Raw genomic sequence first — 22,352 nt, 5'->3', positions numbered from 1 at the left:
ATCAGAAGGGGGACGGACTCTCCCCCTCATACAACCCAAAATCAAAAGTGGACCGATCGGGACAATACAGGTATCAAATTAAAGTTATTGGAGAGTAGAATACAAATATGGTATTAGAATTTGAGTCTAAGTACGCATCGGGCCGCCCATAACCCAAAACTCCCCCAAATAGACATGTTGGACATTCATTTCAATATGAGGCTCAAATGAAAGGTATTCGGGAGTAGATATCGAGTTTGGCATTCAAAATCAGATCGAAGTATAGAGGGTCACGCCACCCCTCAAAAACGTCATTAAAACCCATTATGACTATATGATACTTGGCTGAACCGATTTTCTAAAATTTTTCCTAGATTGTGTACGTTTGTCTGGAAGGAAACATAGGCTTTAGATTTTTTTTCGGGTGGAGGCGGACCCTCCCCCTTACCCCAAAAACGACACCCATATCCGAAAATGGTCCGATGGGCATAAGAAGGGTATCAAATGAAAGGTATTGGATACCAGAAAACGAATATGCTATTAAAATTTGGGTCTAAGTACCCAGCGGGCCCCCCAACCCCAAAACTCCGTTAAACAAATATATCCTAAGTTCATGTCAATATGGGACTCAAATGAAAAGTATTAGGCAGTAGATTGCAAATATGGCATAAAACATTAGGTCCAAGTAATGGGAGGTCGCCCACCCCCAAATAGGCATATTAGCCGACCATGGCTATATGGGACTCGAATGAAAGGCATTAGGGTGTAGAATACGAATATGACATAAAAATTTGCGTTCAAGTCTTGGTGGCGCGAGAAATGGGTTATTTGACCCATTATGACAATATTGGACTCAAATGAAAGGTATTTGAGAGTAGAAAACGAATTTGATATCCAATTTTGGAGCCAAGGGTTTTGGGGTACGTCCTAAAGCACCCTCTAAACTGATCTTTATTTCCGTTGGGAATAAAGATCGAATTTGATTCCTATTTTCAGTGTAAAGTGCCGGTGGCCGCCCCAGCCCCAAAACACCCTCCAAACGATTCATATTTACCGGCCATGGCAATATGGGATTCAAATTAAAGGGATTTGGAAGCACGAATGTGATATCCATATTCTTGTCGAAATGTCTAAAGTGCCATCCCTCCCCTAATGAGAATATTACCCTAAGGAAGAACATAACCACCAGGTACCGAGAAGGGGTAAATTCTCACACATCAAAGAGTGCTTTCCGATTCAAGTTTAAACTCAATGATAAGGGACCTCTTTTTTATAGCCGAGTCTTAACGGCGTCCCTCAGTGCGACACCACTTTGGAGAAAATTTTTCAAATGACCATGCATGGCATTGTACCTCACAAATGTCGTCAACATTAAGTGGGGATAAACACCGTTTTGGCCGATATTCTCGCCAGGATTCGAACGCGTTCAGCGTCATAGGCTACAATGACACGAATTCGATATCCGCATTCAGGGCGAAGTGTCTCCACCCTAAGAGCAGCGGAGCGGGCCCGATTCGGCTAGTATCTAAATATGGTCCAATACGGAATATATATCGGTATATATGACGAGCGTCCCATTATGTCGCAAATTTCTGCAAAATCAAGAAATAAATTCGGACTTTATAGGCTAAAGACGACAAATCGGGAGATCGGGCTATATGACAGCTATATCTAAATATTATGCGATATGAACCTTATTTGGTTCATTATTTGCCTAGTGCATCTCACTATTTGAAATTTCAGCGAAATATTTCGGTTTGTATGGGCCTAAGACCCCAAATCAACAGATCGATCTATATGACACCTATACCTTAATATGATCCGATATGGACCTTACTTCATTCGGATATCTGAGGCTGTAATGTAAACCCACAGTTTTAAATTCCGGCGAGATCGGGTAATAAATGCGCCTTTCATGGGTATACGCCTTAAAATCGTCAATCGATGTATATGGTGGCTTTATCAAGATATAGTCCGATATAACCTACTTTCTAACTTAAGCTGGTTGTATGCAATAAATTAATCAGTTAAATATTTCATTTCTTACAGACTGTAGCGTTATTCCAATAGACAGACGGACGAAAATGATTTCTTGATCTTAGATTTGAACCACGGTCAAGAACATATAGCAATTTGTGTTTGTTTGTTTTTTCCGTACAAACTCAAAAACCGCAGAACCGACTTTCTTTCAATTTTCGCAAATTGTCCAGAATGGTCCCATGGTAAAAACGGGGTACTTCATTATTTGACAACTGAATGAGGGACGGACTTACTTTAATTTCCAAAAACGCCAGATCTTGGAGATGAGTAAGGAATTTTAGCGCAATTTTATTTGTGCGCTTATAATATCCTAAAAACCAAGACTTTAGTACATAAATTTGGGGTGGGGCCTAAGGGGGAACCGCCCCAACCCAAAAGCCTTCAAACGGGAAGTATGGACCAATCATTACAATATGGGACTCAAATGAAAGGTAATTGAGAGAAGAAAACGAATCAGATATCTTTAGGGCCATGTGTCAGGGTTGCCACACCACTCCCAAAATACCAACAAAGCGGACAAATTTACCAACCATGGCAATATGGGGCGCAAATGAAAGGTATTTGGGAGATGTATGTGAAAATATATTATAATATAAAAATTCACGATAGAGCGCCACCTATATGTGAAATTTAAAATGATAATATAGAAAATCCTAATACAAAAAATCCTAATACAGAAAATCCTAATACAAAAGTAATAACAACCAAATGCAAATATGGAAAAATTCTAATATAAAAAAAAAGAAATTCAAACATAAATATGACGAAAAATTAAATTGTTATAAAAATCAAAATAAAATACAAGTCGTAAAAGAAATATGGGTGTCAAATTTAATTCATCACTCAAAAGAAAAAATAGTCACACTGTGGTCAACTGGAAAATAGTGGGCTGAAACCGTTTACAGGAAATATAATATGGACCACGCTCTTTCCGAATCTATTTAATTTAGAGCCCTAAGTATTAAAGAAACCAAGATATTGTCCATTTTTGGCAAAATTTGCTCATTTTTATATATGACGCCCCATTTTACCAGGATAATGGCCCACTGTGGCCAACTGGGAAATAGTGGACTGAAACCGTTTACAGGAAATATAATATGTACCACGTTATTTCCGAATCTATTTAATTTGGAGCCCTAAGTATTAAAGAAACCAAGATATTGGCCATTTTTGGCAAATTTTGGTCATTTATATACATGATGCCCCATTTTGCAGAGATAATGGCCCACTGTGGCCAACTGGGAAATATTTTCACTTACATATTTGGGAGTAGAGCATGAATTGGACATCCACATTCAGGGCTACTAGGACTTATTTACCAATTATGGCAATATATAGCTCAAACAAACAATACTTTTCAAATCCGATCAAAATAGCGCCCTCTAGAAGCTTAAGAAATAAAATCGGGAAATCGGTTTGTATAGGAGCTTAATCAGTTTATAGAGCTATTATGACCATACTAGGTTGAAGATTACAGTTGACGTCATTGTGCAAAATCTCAAAATGGTGGAGGGTTCGCCTCCTCTTCAGATATCAAAATGTGGAGTATCTTATTTGCGCCGTTTGGCAACATCTGTGAAATCGATTCACCCCTGTTTATATTCTCTATCATATTGGGTTGCCCAAAAAGTAATTGCGGATTTTTCATATAGTCGGCGTTGACAAATTTTTCACAGCTTGTGACTCTGTAATTGCATTCTTTCTTCTGTCAGTTATCAGCTGTTACTTTTAGCTTGCTTTAGAAAAAAGTGTAAAAAAAGTATATTTGATTAAAGTTCATTCTAAGTTTTATCAAAAATGCATTTACTTTCTTTTAAAAAATCCGCAATTACTTTTTGGGCAACCCAATAATACTTCTGATGGGTAAGATTCCGAACTAGCCATGCAGAAGGGCCGAAAGTGTCTTGGAGATGGCATACGACTGGGCTTGACCTAGGAGTCTCAATGTTAACCCAGAAGGAAGACGAAGGTGGAACAAACTGACGCTCCACGTTTCCTCAACAGAATGATTTCGACATCTGACAAGATCAAATTCTTAGGAGTGATCTTGGACAAGAAACTGAAATGGAAGTGTCACATTCAGGAGCGTATCGAGAAGGCTGACAGATGTTGGGCACTATATAGATGGGCAGCAGGCTTGTAATGGGGTCTGAATCCGATGATAGTGAACTGGCTCTACAGGAGTGTGATAAGACCAATTCTTACTTACGCCTCAGTACTTTGGTGAACGCGACGCACAGTTTGGTGGTTTGAGTTTTTTCGTTGCAAAAATCATATCTTTTGATATGAGACCAATAAGGTCTCCAAATTTAGCATCCTTATTGGAAACTATCTCCATATTCACTATGTCAAGTTTAGCGTAGATATTTTTATCCGTTCATATGTTATAGAATTATTCCAAAGATTATTTCACTGTGGTCCTCCAAACACTCTTTGAACCATGACTTTTTTAAATTGTTTTGCCTCTAAATGAAAATGGGGCAAATACAGGCAGCTAAACTCTTTTGAATTTTGTTAATGCAAAGGGTGTGAAGTTAATGCGAGGACGTCGAGTGTGAACATCTTTACGGACATTATAGTGGCCATTAGGGCAATAACAACCAGAAGGGTGAACAGTCTTGTATAAGAAAAAGACCTAAGCCTTTTCTGAAGATGGCACGAACCCCACTGTAAGGGGGATTTGGCTGTGAAGGCCAAAGGACTGCTGTCAATAAATTTGGTTAAAACGAAACCCTTTCGGGTCGACGCAGAGCTAAGGGCGTGGCGTAACAAAAGAGACTAGCGAAACTGTCGGTAGGACGACGAAAATCCTATGAAAAAACCCGGTTCGTAAGAAGACGGGGCTATTACTGAAAGAAAGTAGGAAGGAGGTCAGTATATTGGGTTGCCCAAAAAGTAATTGCGGATTTTTTAAAAGAAAGTAAATGCATTTTTAATAAAATGAATGAACTTTAATCAAATATACTTTTTTTACACTTTTTTTCTAAAGCAAGCTAAAAGTAACAGCTGATAACTGACAGAAGAAAGAATGCAATTACAGAGTCACAAGCTATGAAAAAATTTGTCAACCCCGACTATATGAAAAATCCGCAATTACTTTTTGGGCAACCCAATAGCTTTCGGTGTCAAAACGAGACACATTTGTGCAGAAATGGAGAGGCAAGTGAGAGTATGTGTAGGACATGTGGGGATGATGGTGAGACATGTGGGGATGATGGTGAGACGTTGCCATACCACATATGATTCAATTTGGGGTGTGGAACAGTTAAGGTGTCTATTATTAACACAGATTGCAAGCACAAGATTACTGGTTTAGGGGTATGTCCACAGTTGCTGGAGGCAGATTAATATCCGCACTCTCTATTCAATCTAACCAAACTTACTCAAATTTGCTTTTTAAATTGTTCTATTTCACTGACCAATGGCTGTTTTTAATATAAAAACCTATCGCACATGAATGTTTGTCCCCAACATGACCATAAGCGAAAGCATCGCAAACATACACAAAGACCAAATCACTAACATGAACACAAAGAAAGACAAAACACACATGCACACCCACCTACACTTAGAGCAATACGAATAGACCCCATATACAAACAAAGACACACATTTTAAAATGTAGATGCGGCCATTGTATTTGACAGACACTTCGACCCACTAGGCTAGTTAGGAGAGATTGTATTTATTGTATTGTCCAGGACATTGTGATATACAGGCAAGGCAATAATAACAACAACAACAACAAAGCAAGTCCCAACATCAGATATGGAAAGTAGAAAAATTTGAAATGCTGCAAAATAAAACTGTTTTTTCCGGTTGTCCATTGTTTTTTTGCTTTTTTATTTTTTTTTTTGTTACTCCTCTGATTTTTTGCTTTGCTTTGTTTTGTTTCTTTTTTTGATGAATATTCAAGACTGAATGTTTAGGGTCAGAGCAAGAGAATTCTCTCTCTCGAAAAAAAAATGGAAAATATCAACACAAAATAAAACGACAATGGCTAGTTGGCAAAATGCTTTACGACTTACAAAACAGCATGGACAGGAGAAAAAAGGCACCACAATCACCCACACAACACATTACAACATGGCCTCAGAGTTTGTGTAGATTTTGTTATTACCTCTCTGGGGGCAAAAAAAAAAGCGTCGGAAATGTGACAGTAACCAATATTTTTTTGTAATGTGCTGTGCTCTTTTGTTTTATTTATTTAACAATAGGAAGAACAGTTATTTAATGGAAATCTAAGACACAAAGAAAATTTAATAGAAATTACAGAAGGAGACTTTAAGGAATTCAATAAAAAATATTTGTGAAAAAAACAAGGCCCATGAGAGTGCTTAAACCTAACCGGAATGGGTTTTAGTTACTCCTAAGCCTATCATGAATTCCTAGTTTCTCATTTTTGTCAGTGTATGAGATGTGCTTAACCCCACCCATAATAGGTTTTAGTTACTCTAAAGGCTATCAGGAATTCTTAGTTTCTCATTTTTGTCAGTGTATTTAAGCCTTTTGAAGTTTTTTTTTTTAACTACTACCCACTCCTTTGTCATCAAATTTTTTAAGCCTTACAAAGAGAATTGTTACCATTTTTAAGTAACGACATCAATATTCCTATTACTGGGAGGGAAGACTTAAAATCAAACAAAAGTTGAAAATCAAAATTGCCCTGAGTTTCCTTTTATCATAAAAAAGTCAAAAGATCAGAGCATTGACTTAAATACCCTTCCCAGAGAAGCAGGAAACAAAGATGGAAAGAATTTAAGGACTAAATTTCCAATCAAACTTTAATTTATGCCAAAGGAAAAAAAACAAGAACAAATCATGTAAGATAAACGAAGCTAATCATTTCCTTTGTCTCTTAAATCATCCATGCAGAAGTTGGAAAATAAATCAGCGTGTGTATGTGTGTGTGTGTGTGTGTGTGAAAGCGTGAGGTTATGCGGGGTTTAGGTTGTGGCTGCATGCGGTTGTATATGTCTGCTTTGCTGATGATAGACCAGCGTATCATCAGGGATTGCTTAAAGTAGACACCAACTCACACTCACACTCACATACTTGGACAAATTTTTAAACAAAGCTTTAAGGATTACGCAGAAAAACCACAAACTTCCTGAAAGCAAATTAAAACTTTTGCCCATATCAAAGAAACTCTTAAACAGGCGGCAGCCACGGCCACACAACTAGAACGACATCATAGTGGGGCATATACTAAGGACAACACCTCCAACATAAACACACCCAAAGCTTATGGGCAAGCCAAACAAGCAAAACCCACACACACACACTCACACACACATACGCATCCCCTATGAATAGCCATATCCGTTGCCTGCAACTATGGACACAAATATCACTCCCCCATATAATCTTTGGCTAACACGACATGGAGCCAGTCAACTGTTGGCCAAAACATAGAACATTAAATTGTTAACACAAAAGCACACAAAAACTAACATTGTCTAAAAAAACTAACAACTAGAAAAAGGAAAAGGACTAGCCTTCACAGGATTTGGACAGAGTAAACGAGTAACAAGTTAATGTTGACATGAGAGTGATTTAAACCCTTTTTAGCTGAACTTTACGCACTTATACATGTCCCACACTAGTTTAAGCAAACAAACAAACAAACAACAACAACAAAACACACACACACACACTCACAAATACAAATATCCGCTGACAGAGGCACTTAAGAGGGTTAGATAAAAGGAAATATTGGGGTGTTTCGAGAGAAAAATCTCTAATTTGTACGAAATTTTCAATTAAAATTCAAATTCAAAAATTTCGTGGGAAATGAGTAGCAAAATTCGACATAATACTTCCTGAAATATATCTTGTCCAAGTAAACGCGTGCTAACTTCGGCCGGGCCGAATCTTATATACCCTCCACGATGGATCGCAATTTGTCAAGTTCTTTGAAAATTTCAGTGAAATCGCCTGAAGATATCGGTCTATATGGCAGCTATATCAAAATTTGGGCCAAGCTACAGAAAATGTCGAAGAGCCTAACAGAACTCACTGTCCCAAATTTCGGCGACATCGGACAATAAATGCGCCTTTTATGGCCCCAAAACCTTAAATAGAGAGATCGGTCTATATGGCAGCTATATGCAAATCTGGACCGATTTGGGCCAAGTTGAAGAAGAATGTCGAAGGGCCTTACACAACCCACTGTCCTAAATTTCGGCGCAATCGGACAATAAATGCGACTTTTATGTCCCCAAAACCTTAAGTCGAGAGATCGGTCTATATGGCAGCTATATCCAAATCTGAACCGATCTGGGCCAAATTAAAGAAGGATGTCGAAGGGCCTAACACAACTCACTGTCCTAAATTTCGCCGACATCGGACAATAAATGCGCCTTTTATGGGCCCAATACATTAAATCGAGAGATCGGTCTATATGACAGCTATATCTAAATCTGAACCGATTTGGGCAAAATTGAAGAAGAATGTCAAAGGGTCTAACACAACTCACTGTCCCAAATTTCGGCGACATCGGACAATAAATGCGCCTTTTATGGGTCCATAGCCTTATACCGAGAGATCGGTCTATATGGCAACTATATCCAAATCTTGACCGATTTTGGCCAAATTGAAGAAGAATGTCAAGGGACCTAACACAACTCACTATCCAAAATTTTGGCAAAATCGGACAATAAATGCGCCTTTTATGGGCCCATAGCCTTATACCGAGAGATCGGTCTATATGGCAACTATATCCAAATCTTGACCGATTTTGGCCAAATTGAAGAAGAATGTCAAGGGACCTAACACAACTCACTATCCAAAATTTTGGCAAAATCGGACAATAAATGCGCCTTTTATGGGCGCAAGCACTTAAATCGAGAGATCGGTCTATATGGCAGCTACATTCAAATCTGGACCGATCAGGGCCAAATTAAAGAAGGATGTCGAAGGGCCTAACACAACTCACCGTACCATATATCAGCAAAATCGGATAATAAATGTGACTTTTATGGGACTATATCAAGATATAGTCCGATATAGCCCATCTTCGATCTTAACCTGCTTATGGACAAACAAGACTGTAGCGTGATTCGGAAATGGATATTTCGATGTGTTGCAAACGGAATGACAAAATGAATATACCCCCATCCTTCGGTGGCAGGTATTAAAACACCAGTCATCGAAAAATACCACCTCCAAAATTGCAAGCAAATCGAGTAATAATTGCGCCCTCCAGGGGCCTTAAAAGTCAAAGTGGGAGATCGGTTTATATGGCACCTACATTAGGTCCATCGGCTTGGATACCACGAATATGCCGAGTGGTTCTCCTCCTTGCCCTGTTACTCTCGGCATGCACAATAAATTGACGATTGAACAACCTGGCGCATCTCTTCGGATCTGTCACGGTTACTGTCTGGGGTCCTGTCATCACGTCTAACGGGGTTCGAGAGTGACTTAACAGTAGACCATAGCTTGCCTAAACCGGTGCCTAAGTTACATTGCTCCAAGTGTTCCAGCCACAAAGTCTGCCTATGCTCGTTGACTACTCTGTTTATTTTCAGATTCATCTCGCTGATTCTGGGGTTAGTGGGGTCTGTACAACGAATCCCATCACGCTCGTCTGCGAGTATCACTGTCTGCATAGGGAAATTGGGCCGCACTTGGGGTATTCGACCGGGTGATATTAAGCGAGCGGATGCTGCGTTAATGATGTCTAGGAATTTCATCTCGGCAACTACCACAACCGAGAGCTGCTGTACTCTCTGAAGCCAGTCCAATTGGCCTTTTTCTGATTGATAAACGCCCGGCGCTTAGAGATTATGAAGTCGGTTGGTCGGACGATGGTGAGAATTATGGCGAGGTGATCTGACCTCAAAGAGATGACTGTTTGCCAGAATACGTCACTCAGGAGATCGGAGAAAGCAATGGAAATGTCCGGCGAGCTGCTGCACATCCTCGTAATCTTAGTGGGGGAATCCTCATTTACCGTGAGAAAAGTGAAGCTTTTAATCTGCTCTGCCAAAGCTATGCCCCGCTGCTCGTTAACTAGGGGAAAATGCCATGAAGTGTGATGCGCATTAAAGTCCCCTAGAACCAGACGATTATGGCCAGATAGTAACCCACTTATGTCGGGGTTGTTAGCTTGGCCATTAATTGGGACACAGCTACCAACCGGCGGTATGTACGCGTTGTATAGCTCTAACTCGGCATTACCGGACCTGACTGCTATCCCCATGCAATTCATGTAGGGGTCACTAGCGCCAGGCACAAGCGAGATGGGTCTATATTGCACGCAATGGTTTATCACGAAGGCCAATCCCCCACCTCCATTCTTGAGCGATCCTTATGTAGCCACTTGTATCCGTAACAACTGTGCAAACTGCAGGTGTTGGTCCGCTTTGTCTCCTGGATCGCTGCTATCTCTTCCGACTATGCTCTTCCGACTCATAAAATTCACAATCTCCTCGATCTCGCCACGGAGACCGTTGCAATTCAATTGCGAAAATGATACACTTCCCGGCACTGGCCTGACAATATTGGGGCTGGGATGCTGCTGTTGGGTATATTACAGCGCTGGAGAGATCGGGGGGGTAACATAGTCCGAGGACGAGGACGCAGACCCAATCCCATGGCACCCGCTTGTATGTACCGGACTGACCCTATGGATTCATTCATCGGCAAGGGCTGCCGCCTCAGTGTACAATACACTGCTACAACAACAACGAGGACGCAGAAGATGACGACGTTTGTGATTAACTGCTGTCTATGTTCGCACAGCACCTTGCAACATATTCAGTATGACTATACTACCGCAGTGATGTGCTTTCGACCATAATTGGAACAGTAGTTAGAAGTCATAACAGGTTATATAGCGATTAAGACCATACTTGGAAAAGTTGTTGGAAGTCGTACCAAAATGACATACACAAAATTTTAACCATATTGGATAAGAATTTTGCCCTTTAGAAGCCCAAGAAGTCTAATCCGGAGATCAGCTTATAAGGCGGCTATATCAGAATGTGGACTGATTTAGACCATACTTAACACAGGTGCCCTCTAGAAAACCATGAAGTCAAGACCTAAGGTCGGTTGATATGACAGCTATGTCAGGTTATCAACCGATTTTGACCATACATGGCACAGTTATTGGAAGTGATATCAAAACACAAAGTGTAAAATTTCAGCCAAATCGGATTAGAATTGCGCCCTAGAAGCTCAAGAAGTGGAGACCCAAGATCGGTGTATATGGCAGCTATATCAGGTTATAGACCGATTTGAACAATTCTAGCACAGCAAAGTTCTTGGAAGTCATAACGAAACATATCATGCAAAATTTCAGCCAAATTGGATAGGAATTGTGCCCTCTAGAGGCTCAAGAAGTCTAATCCGCAGATCGGTTTATATAGCGGCTATATCAGGTTATGAACTGATTTAGATCATACTTGGGACATTTGTTGGGAATCATAGCAGAACACTTCATACAAAATTTTAGCTAAATAGGAGAAGAATTGTGCCCTCTAGAAGCTCTAGAAGTCAAGACCCAAGGTCGGTTTATATGACAGCTATGTCAGGTTATCAACCGATTTCGACCATACATGGCACAGTTATTAGAAGTGATACCAACACACAAAGTGCAAAATTTCAGCCAAATTGAATTAGAATTGCGCCTATATATATAAGCTCAAGAAGTCAAGACCCAAGATCGGTTTATATGGCTGCTATATCAAAACATGGACCGAGTTGACCCATTTACAATCCCAATCGACCTGCAACAATAAGAAGTATTTGTGCAAAATTTCAAGGGGCTAGCGTTGCTGCTTCGAAAATTTGCGTGCTTTCGACAGACAGACAGACGAACGGACATGGCTAGATCGACAGACGAACGGACATGGCTAGATCATGACGATCAAGAATATATATACTTTATGGGGTCTTAGAGGTGTTACAAACGGAATGACGAAATTCCTATGTTTGAGGGTTTATAAATCAATTTGTGTTTGCTTGTCTGTTCCTTATAAACTCACAAACGGCTGAATGGATTTTCTTAACATTTTCACAGATGATGCATAATAATCCCGTGGTAAAAATAGGGTACTAAATTTTTTGATGTCAAAAGGCGGAAGGATCTTCCCCCTCACCAAAATTTTCAGAAACGCCAGATCGGAGATGGGTTGCACGATTTAAGCAAAATTTTGGGTGCTCTCTTAAGTAACCTAAAAACAAAATTTGGTATCCAAATTTTGGATAGGGCACCAAGGGGGACCAACCCACCCCCAAAACCCACCTAATATATATAGACCAATCACGATAATTTGCGTTCCTACCTAATGTTAACTGAGAAATAATGTATTTATCATAGGAAGACATAAAGAATTGAAATGATTAAGTGGCTAGAGGAATGGATTTGATTAAAAGGATAACAAGTAACTTTTTACATTGCAGATTTATCCGATGGCCACGGGGCTTGTCTGCTTTAAATGCTGATCAGAAAGAAATGTTTAACTACAACAAAAACCGCAAATTAGTATGAAAATTGCTTTTACTTTACTGTAGAGAAGTTTCTGTCATAGGCGAACTGAAAGAATTAATTGAATAAGGAAATTTAGGGATTTATGATATCTTAACTGAATAATAGGGCGGCGCACAGTGGTGCCTCATCGAGTATTCGTAGGACAAAAATAGTTAATGTTGACAAGGGGCTCCAAAATTTTGCACTGAGCTATATTTAGGTGTAATATAGAAAAAAGTGCAGTATGGTCTAAATCGGTCCAAAAGCTGATATTAAGCACAGGACATCGCGGCAATGCTAATATCTGGGGCAAGGAGAAGCGCCCCAAGAGAGGCGCTGAATCTCATTCTCGATTTTATGTTTTTGCACCTATATGTTGGGTGTGTGGCAACAAAGATAGCCATGAGGCTGATGAAGTCAGGTATATGGTGTTCCTGTAACTTGGGCCCATAAGCGTAGTAAGACATCTGGGAGATAGATGAATTTTAAATTTATATTGTTTCGACAAAAGGGTTTTAGCCCCCTCCCTCCAGAAAGCTGAACTGGCTTCGCTAATGCTTGGATCATTCTTCAGTTCTGCGGTGGAAAGCTAATGCCGCGTGGCGCCATTCTATATACGGTGCTACTGATTATATACCTGAAGAGTCCAACTTTGCTGATGGGTTGAAAGTCGTTTTCCCTATAAAAGGGGATCTCTAGGTTGGGAACACCTTGCCTTTCCAGGGAACCTCTGTATACACAGATGGATCTAAATTGGATGGTACACTAGAGCATGAGTCTTCATAGAATTTCTTGCAATCAGGGAATCTTAAAGGCTTCTGGACGGCTGCAGCGTCTCTCAGGCGGAGGTCTTCGCGATCTTGAAGGCATTGGAGACGATTTTGATGCGGGAGTGGCAGCCCGCTCAGGCGGTCACTATGTAAGTGGAAATTCAGGTGGCGCTGAAGGCCCTGGCGTCGGGCTGGGCCAAGGCCAAGGATGTGTTGGGGAACTAATTGGCAGACGAGCTGACCAGGAATAAATCGCTGATTGCCGCAAATATTGCTATGGAATCGGTGTGCGAGCTTCCACGATGTGTGCGAACTTCCATGATGACTACGCGATTAAGACGTGGGCTGGTGCTGTAGTCTAAAGGGTGTCTATTGCCCTGGTCCCCCAAAAAGGAGTTCTGATTGGTCATTGCAACGTCAGGTCTGTGACGTCGCGTTGGGCGACGCGTCTACCAATGGTGTGATATCTATTTCCGATTGTCTGATAGCTGCCTATATCTTTTCTTCAATTCTGAACAAAAACAATCTCTCCTCTACCCACCCATTCTAGTGGTCATTTAAGCTCGTCTTAGGCAAGAAAGAATGATCTTTTCAAATGACGATCTCTCTTGGGCCCATAAAAGGCGCATTTTATATCCGATTTCGCCGAAATTTGGGACAGTGAGTTATGTTAGGTCTTTCGACATCCGTTTTCAATTTGACCGAGGTCGGTCCAGATTTGGATATAGTTGCCATAAAGACCGATCTCTTTTGGGCCCATAAAAGGTAAAAGACTAAAATTTGGGACAATGAGTTGTGTTAGCCCCCTCGACATCTTTCTGCAATTTGGCCCAGCCCAGATCGGTCCAGATGTTAGGCTCTTCGACATCTTTCTGCAATATGGCCCAGATTGGTCCAGATTTGAATATAGCTGTCATATAGACCAATCTCTCGTTTTAAGGTCTTGGGCCCATAAAAGGCGTATTTATAATCCGATTTCGCTGAAATTTGACACAGAGACTTATGTTAGGCTTTCCGACATCCGTGTCTTATATGGTTCGGATAATTCTATATTTGGATAAAACTACCCACAAGACCAATATTTTGCTCTACAAAATTGAACAATGACTTGTAACTCCTCAAAATATTCGTTAAGACCCCATAAAGTATCTACAATATATTCTTGATAGTCATGACATTTTAAGTCGAACTAGCCATGTCCGTCCGTCCGGCTGTAGTCGAAAGCACGCTAACTTCCGAAGGAGTAAAGATAGCCGCATGAAATTTTACACAAATACTTTTTATTAGGGTAAGTCGGTTTGGATTGTAAATGGGCCATATCGGTCCATTTTTTGATATAGCTGCCGTATAAACCGATCTTGGATCTTGACTTCTTGAGCCACTACAGGTCGCAATTCTTATCCGATTTGGCTTAAATCTTACGTGAGGTGTTTTCTTACGATTTCCAACAACTATGCCAAGAACGGTTGAAATCGGTTTATAACCTGATATAGCTGTCATGTAAACCGATCTGTGGTCTTGACTTCTAGAGCCTCTAGAGGGCGCAATTCCTATCCCACTTGGCTGAAATTTTGCACGACGTATTTCGATATGACTTCTAACATTTGTCCTAAGTATGGTTCAAAACGGTCCATAACTTGATACAGCTGCCATATAAACCGATCTTGAATTATTTAGCCACTAGAGGGCGCAATTCTTGTCCGATTTGAGAAGTCTTGCATGAGGTGTTTCGTCATAACTTTCAACAACTGTGCTAAGCACGGTTAAAATCGGTTCATAACCTGATATAGATGCCATATAAACCGATCTTGAATTATTTAGCCACTAGAGGGCGCAATTCTTGTCCGATTTGAATGAAATCTTGCATGAGGTGTTTCGTCATAAATTTCAACAACTGTGCTAAGCACGGTTGAAATCGGTTCATAACCTGATATAGATGCCATATAAACCGATCTGGGGTCTTGATTTCTTGAGCCTCTAGAGGGCGCAATTCCTATCCGACTTGGCTGAAATTTGGACGACGTATTGCGATATGACTTCTAACATTTGTCCTGAGTATGGTTCTAATCGGTCCATAACCTGATATAGCTGCCATATAAACCGATCTTGAATCTTGAATTATTTAGCCACTAGACGGCGCAATTCTTGTCCGATTTGAATGAAATTTTGCATGAGGTGTTTCGTTATAACTTCCAGCAACTATGCTAAGCAAAGTTGAAATCGGTTCATAACCTGATATAGCTGTCATATAAACCGATCTGGGGTCTTGATTTCTTGAGCCTCTATAGGGCGCAATTCTCGACCGATTGTGCACGAAGTGTTTTGTTATAACTTCCAGCGACTGTGCTAAGGTGTGGTTCAAATCGGTTTAAAACCTGATATAGCTGCCATATAAACCGAAATTGGATCTTGACTTCTTCAGCTGTTAGTGGGCGCAATTCCCATCCGATTTAGCTGAAATTTTGCACGAAGTGTTTGGTTATAACTGTTAACAACTGTGCTAAGTATGGTTCAAATCGGACTATAAGCAGATATAGCTGCCATATAAACCGATCTTGGATCTTTACATCTTGAGCCGTAATCCTCATCGGATTTGGCAGAAATTTTGTACAACGGCTTTTCCCATGACCTTCAACATACGTGTCAAATATGGTCTGAATCGATCTATAGCCTTATAGCGTTCCCATATAAACCGATCTCCCAATTTTGCTTCTTGAGCCCCTACAAGGCGCAATTCCTATCCGAATGGACTGGAGTATTACACAATGCTTGTACAATGAAGACCATTCAACTCATTCATGATCGGAATCGGACTATAACTTGATATAGCTCCAATAGCATAACAATTTTCATCCATTTTCTTTGTTGGCCTAAAAAGAGATATCGCGCGAAGATCCCGACAAATGAGATCTATGGTGGAGGGTATATAAGATTCGGCTCGGACGAACTTAACTCCTTTTTACTTGTTATCTATAATTTAATAATCTTCGCTCTTGGGGACATAATTCCATATTTCGTAACATCTTGCAAAATTGTTTAAATATAAATTTTGAATTAAAATTTTTTGTCAACTTTTTTTAATAAAAACTAATTTCTCACTCCCTTTTTCCCTCTTTCCCACAACTAATAAGTTCCTGAAAGTGTAATAATAGTGTAAAAACAAAAGAAAAACTCTTAAATCCTTTGCTGTACAAAACATTGTTTCTAAAGGCATTTTTCATAATTGATACGACTAAATGGGGAAAAGTTTTAGTTACAAAAGCTTAATGACATACAACACCAACACGAAACATTCTCTAAAATGAGAAACATTAAAAAAAACACAGGGTGTTAAAGAGAAAACTCCCCTACATAGGAAGAGAAAGGACGCCTTTCAATATGGATAAAACATTTCAGGAACAAGGCGGTTTTTTTGCTGTTGTTGCTGATGAAAATAGTTTTAAGTGAAATTTATAGTGTTTTGCATAATTGTACAATGGCTGAGTGTATGGCAGCAAGGGGGGTGAACAGGAATAGAGTTAAGCTTTATTTTGGCATATGGGTCATTCCATTATCATTCGTTCCATCATCGAAATTTAATTTTTACCTAAATCTACACTGAACCAGTAAGGAAAGGCAAAAGTCGGGCGGTGCCGACTATATAATACCCTACACCCCACTAGTGTATGTAGCACTTAAAACTGTAAAATCTAGTCAGACTTTTATTTGTAAGGTTTTCCTAACATAGGACAACAGATTTGGATTTCCACGTCTTTAAAATGTCATATCGTGTTATATCGAAACCTGTGCCAATTTTAATGACACATACTGGGACATGAAATAGAACATTTCACGCCCTATATTGAAGAGATGTGACCAAATTTGTTGATTTTACTGTCTTAAAAGTCCATATCGGATGAAATATACACATTGGGGCTATATCTATATTAGTATCGATTTTAATGAAATTTTGCGCACGTATTGGAACGTCAATTTAAACGTCTCATGCAAAATCGGAAAAAAATTGTGGCTTCTATAGCCTTTAAAAGCCATATCGGATGAACGATATATATGGGAACTGTATCTAAACCGATTTTTATAAAATTTTGCACACATATGAGGATGTTATATAAAACACCCATGCTACATTTTGTAAAGATCGGACAAAAATTGAGGCTTCTACATCCTTAAAAAGCCAAATCGGACGAAAGATATATATGGCAGCTATATCCATATCTGATCCGATTTTTATTAAATTTTGCACATACATTGAGATTTCACAAAAAACAACTCCACACTAAATTTGGTGAAGATCGGACCAAAATTGTGGCTTCTACAGCCTCAATAGTTCAAATCTGATGAAAGATATATATGGGAGCTATGTCTAAATCTTAACTGATTTTCAGGAAATTTTCCAGATATGTTAAGATCAGTAACAAAACAGCCCGTGCCAAATTTTGTGCAGATCGGTTGAAAATTTGAGCTACTACGGCCATTGGAGTGCAAATCGGGCGTTACATATATATGGGAGCTATATCTAAATCTAGACCGATTTTTTACAAATTCTACCTCAAATAAAATACCCAATGTAAAATTTTGTAAAGATCGGACGAAAATTGTGGCATCTACAGCCTCAAAAAGCCATATCGGATAAAAGATATATATGGAAGCTATATCTAAATCTGGACCAATTTTTTATAAATTTTGCACACATATGTAGAACTCAATTAAAATATCCAATGCCAAATTTTGTATTGATTGGACGAAAATTATGGCATTTACAGCCTTAAAACACCATATCGGATGAAAGATATATATGGGAGCTATATCTAAATCTGGACCGATTTTTTAGAAATTTTGCACACATATGGACACGTCAAATAAAAAACCCTATGCCAAATTTTGTAAAGATCGCACGAAAATTGTGGCTTCTGCAGCCTGAAAAATCTATATCGGATGAAAGATATATATGGGAGCTATATCTAAATCTGAACCGATTTCTTAGAAATTTTGCACACCTATTCAGACCTCAAATAAAACACCCAATGCCAAATTTTGCAACGATCGGACGAAAATTGTGGCTTCTACAGCCTGAAAAATCTATATCGGATGAAAGATATATATGGGAGCTATATCTAAATCTGAACCGATTTCTTAGAAATTTTGCACACCTATGTAGACCTCAAATAAAATACCCAATGTCAAATTCTGTATAGATTGGACGAAAATTGTGGCTTCTACAGCCTTAAAAAGCCATATCGGATGAAAGATATATATTGGAGCTTTATCTAAATCTGGACCGATTTTTTAGAAATTTTGCACACATATGGAGACCCCAAATAAAGTATCCAATGTCAAATTTTGAAAAGATCAGACGAAAATTGTGGAATCTACAGCCTTAAAAAGCCATATCGGATGAAAGATATATATGGGAGCTATATCTAAATCTGAACCGATCTGAGTCAAATTGAAGAAGGATGTCGAAGGGCCTAACACAACTCACTCTCCCAAATTTAAGCAAAATCAGATAATAAATATGGCTTTTATGGGCCTAAGACCCTAAATCGGAGGATCGGTCTATATGGCAGCTATATCCAAATCTGATCCGATCAGGGCCAAATTAACGAAGGATGTCGAAAGGCCTAACACAACTCACTCTCCCAAATTTCAGCTAAATCGGATAGTAAATGTGGCTTTTATGGGCCTAAGACCCTAAATCGGGGGATCTGTCTATATGGCAGCTATATCCAAATCTGGACCGATCTGGGCCAAATAGAAGAAGGATGTCGAGGTGCCTAACACAACTCACTGTCCCAAATTTCAGCAAAATCGGATAACAAATGTGGCTTTTATGGGCCTAAGACCCTAAATTGGAGGATCTGTCTATATGGCAGCTATATCCAAATCTGGGCCAAATAGAAGAAGGATGTCGAGGTGCCTAACACAACTCACTGTCCCAAATTTCAGCAAAATCGGATAATAAATATGGCTTTTATGGGCCTGAGACCCTAAATCGGTGGATCGGTCTATATGACCGCTATATCCTAATCTGGACCGAATTGAGGAAGGCTGTCGAAGGGCCTAACACAACTCACTGTTCCAAATTTCTGCAAAATCGGATAATGAAGGTGGCTTTTATGGGCCTAAGACCCTAAATCGGAGGATCGATCTATATGACAGCTATATCCAAATCTGGACCGATCTGGGCTACATTGACGAAGGACATCGAACAGCCTAACACAACTCACTGTCCCAAATTTCAGCAAAATCGGATAATAAATGTGGCTTTTATGGGCTTAAGATCCTAAATCGGAGGATCGGCCTATATGGCAGCTATATCCAAATCTGAACCGATCAAGGCCTAATTAACGAAGGATGTCGAAAGGCCTAACACAACTCACTCTCCCAAATTTCAGCAAAATCGGATAATAAATGGGGCTTTAATGGGCCTAAGACCCTAAATCGGAGGACCGGTCTATATGGCAGCTATATACAAATCTGGACCGATCTAGGCCAAATTGACGAAAAATGTCGTAGGGCCTAACACAACTCACTGTACCAAATTTCAGCAAAATCGGATAATAAATGTGGCTTTTATTGGCCTAAGACCCCAAATCGGCGGATCGGTCTATATGGGGGCTATATCAAGATATAGTCCGATATAGCCCATCTTCGATCTAAACCTGCTTATGGACAAAAAAATAATCTATGCAAAGTTTCATTTCAATATCTCTATTTTTAAAGACTGTAGCGTGATTTCAACAGACATACGGACGGACATGTCTAGATCGTCTTAGAGTTTTACGCTGATCAAGAATATATATACTTTATAGGGTCGGAAATGGATATTTCGATGTGTCGCAAACGGAATGACAAAATGAATATACCCCCATCCTTCGGTGGTGGGTATAAAAATGTATGAAAATTTAATTCAATAAATCAAAATTCGTGGAAACTTTGCTTTAAGAATTCGCCTTGCGGAAAAAAACTTCTACTCAATCAAATTTTTGAGGATTTCTTGTTAATTTTATAATCACCCTTGAGTTCCATATATCCCATATGCTACTCTCAGGGGTCCCATGTGGCCAAAACCTCCCTTGTATGTAGCACATATGTGTTTATGTTTATGTTTGTAGCTTTACCCTTTTACGTGTTGTGATTTACTTTGTTTGTTTAGGGCATATATGCGAATGTAGGTGTATGCAGGTACCATAGTTAATGTATGAGTACTAACTATGATGTGATGCTGAGGTCCTTATTGTCCATAACCTCGCACCATCCCGAATGTAAGAAGAATTGTGTGGCATTGGTGTTATGTGTTGCCATATTTTGTTGATTTTACTTGCAGTTGTTCGTTGTACTCACATGAGGGTAGGCAAGACCACACACACACACTCTCTCTCTCTCTCTCTCTCTCCGCTACACACCCACACACCGCACACTCTCACCCATGGACATAATGTTTGTTGTTCGAAACTTAATTAGAATCGAAGTTAATAAAACGTAACGTAAAATGTCGTGCAGGGAAATTAATGTCATGCTTACCATCACTGGAGCATGGTTCTACTACTCAATCCGCAAAAGACCAAACCACCGTTCGGCCGCTCGCCTGTCCCCTCAAACAATGTTTGCATAACAGCAAAGTCGAGGGAGTCACTTTGTATGAGATGCCAGAATACAAACAATGGAGCAGTCATCACATTATCTATGCCATAGCTGTTCTTTGTATGCGTGTGTGTGTGTGTTGATGTCCCATGTCCTCCTCTAACATCCCCATGTGTGGGCAGAGGCCACGATGCCATTGTCCTCATGTAGTCCTAATTGCGACGTTGATATATGAACTATGATGCATAATAGGACAAGTTGATGTATGAATTATAATAAAGAAGAGAACATGGAATGTATGAAAGGTGTTCGGATATTGACGTAACTGATTTACTGCAACCATGTTGTCTACGTGAGCCATGGTTTACAACATTCATTAGGAAGTGTCTCGTGTTTTTTTTTGTGCAATGCATCAAAGAGCTTTACCCACAAACTTGGACAGACTATTCTTGCCAAGGCATTAAAGGTTAATGAGAATTAGGTTTTTATTTGTATGTTAATATGATCTTATTATGAAAATGAGAAACAAATCGAAATTTGGGCTTTAGCGAAGGGTATGGTGTGAATTAATGTTTACAAAGCAGGATTAACCAGAAACATAACTCAAACCCAAATATAACGAATTGAATAAAGCGAAAGCAGGTAAAAGTAGAAGACACGTGCATTGGCTTGTCAGAAGATTGCATCGAGTAACTAAAGTAACCCCAGAGGCTTAAATATAAGGGAGAGAGAGGCACAAGGCACGCCACAGGGGGCCATTTTATTGCCACTCCTATGGAAGACCAACATAAATGACCTATGAAGGATGCAGACTGAGGAGGGATTTGATACCGTCTGCTACGCAGACTATGTTATAAAACTTCTAGGAGATAAGCCTCCGAACGAGCTATGCAGAAGGGCCGAAAGGGTCTTGCTTATGACTGGGCTAGACCCAGAGGTCTCAATTTTAACTCAGAAAAGACTGATATATGCCTGCTCACACGCACCACCTTTCCTCAATAAGACGATTTCGATATCTTAGGTGTGATCTTGGACAGGAAACTGAATTGGAAGTGTCACATTCAGGAGCGTACTGAGAAGGCTTACAGATGTTGGGAACTATGTAGACGTTTCGTAGGCTCGAAATGGTGCCTGAATCCGAGGATAGTCCCCTGGCTCTACAGGAGACCAAATAAGCATTGATTAGACCAATGCTTATTTACGCCTCAGTAGTTGTGGAGACCACCGTAGCGCAGAGGTTAGCATGTCCGCCTATGACGCTGAACGCCTGGGATTTGGCATTTTCAGCGGTTGTTTTCCCCTCCTAATGCTGACAACATTTGTGAGGTACCACGCCATGTAAAACTTCTCTCCAAAGAGGTGTCGCACTGCGGCACGCCGTTTGGACTCGGTTATAAAAAGGAGGCCCCTTATCATTGAGCTTAAACTTGAATCGGACTGCACTCATTGATATGTGAGAAGTTTGCCCCTGTTCCTTAGTGGAATGTTCATGGGCAAAA

The 22,352-nt window shown here is 39.8% G+C and overlaps 1 protein-coding gene across 1 annotated transcript in view; it reads right to left on the bottom strand.

The window, feature by feature from the left end:
• LOC106081324 (extracellular serine/threonine protein CG31145) overlaps positions 1–4,357 on the bottom strand; it is a 295,459-nt gene extending 291,102 nt beyond the window's left edge. The window contains exon 1 of the mRNA XM_059361506.1: positions 4,239–4,357. Within this exon, the coding sequence (XP_059217489.1) occupies positions 4,239–4,357 (119 nt within the window). The remainder of the gene's footprint in view (positions 1–4,238) is intronic.
• Between the last annotated feature and the right edge of the window lie 17,995 nt (positions 4,358–22,352).

This window comes from Stomoxys calcitrans, chromosome 2, assembly GCF_963082655.1.
Source record: "Stomoxys calcitrans chromosome 2, idStoCalc2.1, whole genome shotgun sequence".
Taxonomy (NCBI): domain Eukaryota; kingdom Metazoa; phylum Arthropoda; class Insecta; order Diptera; family Muscidae; genus Stomoxys; species Stomoxys calcitrans.
The sequence above is the reverse complement of the archived record's forward strand: the minus strand, read 5'-3'. Positions and strand labels throughout refer to the sequence as shown.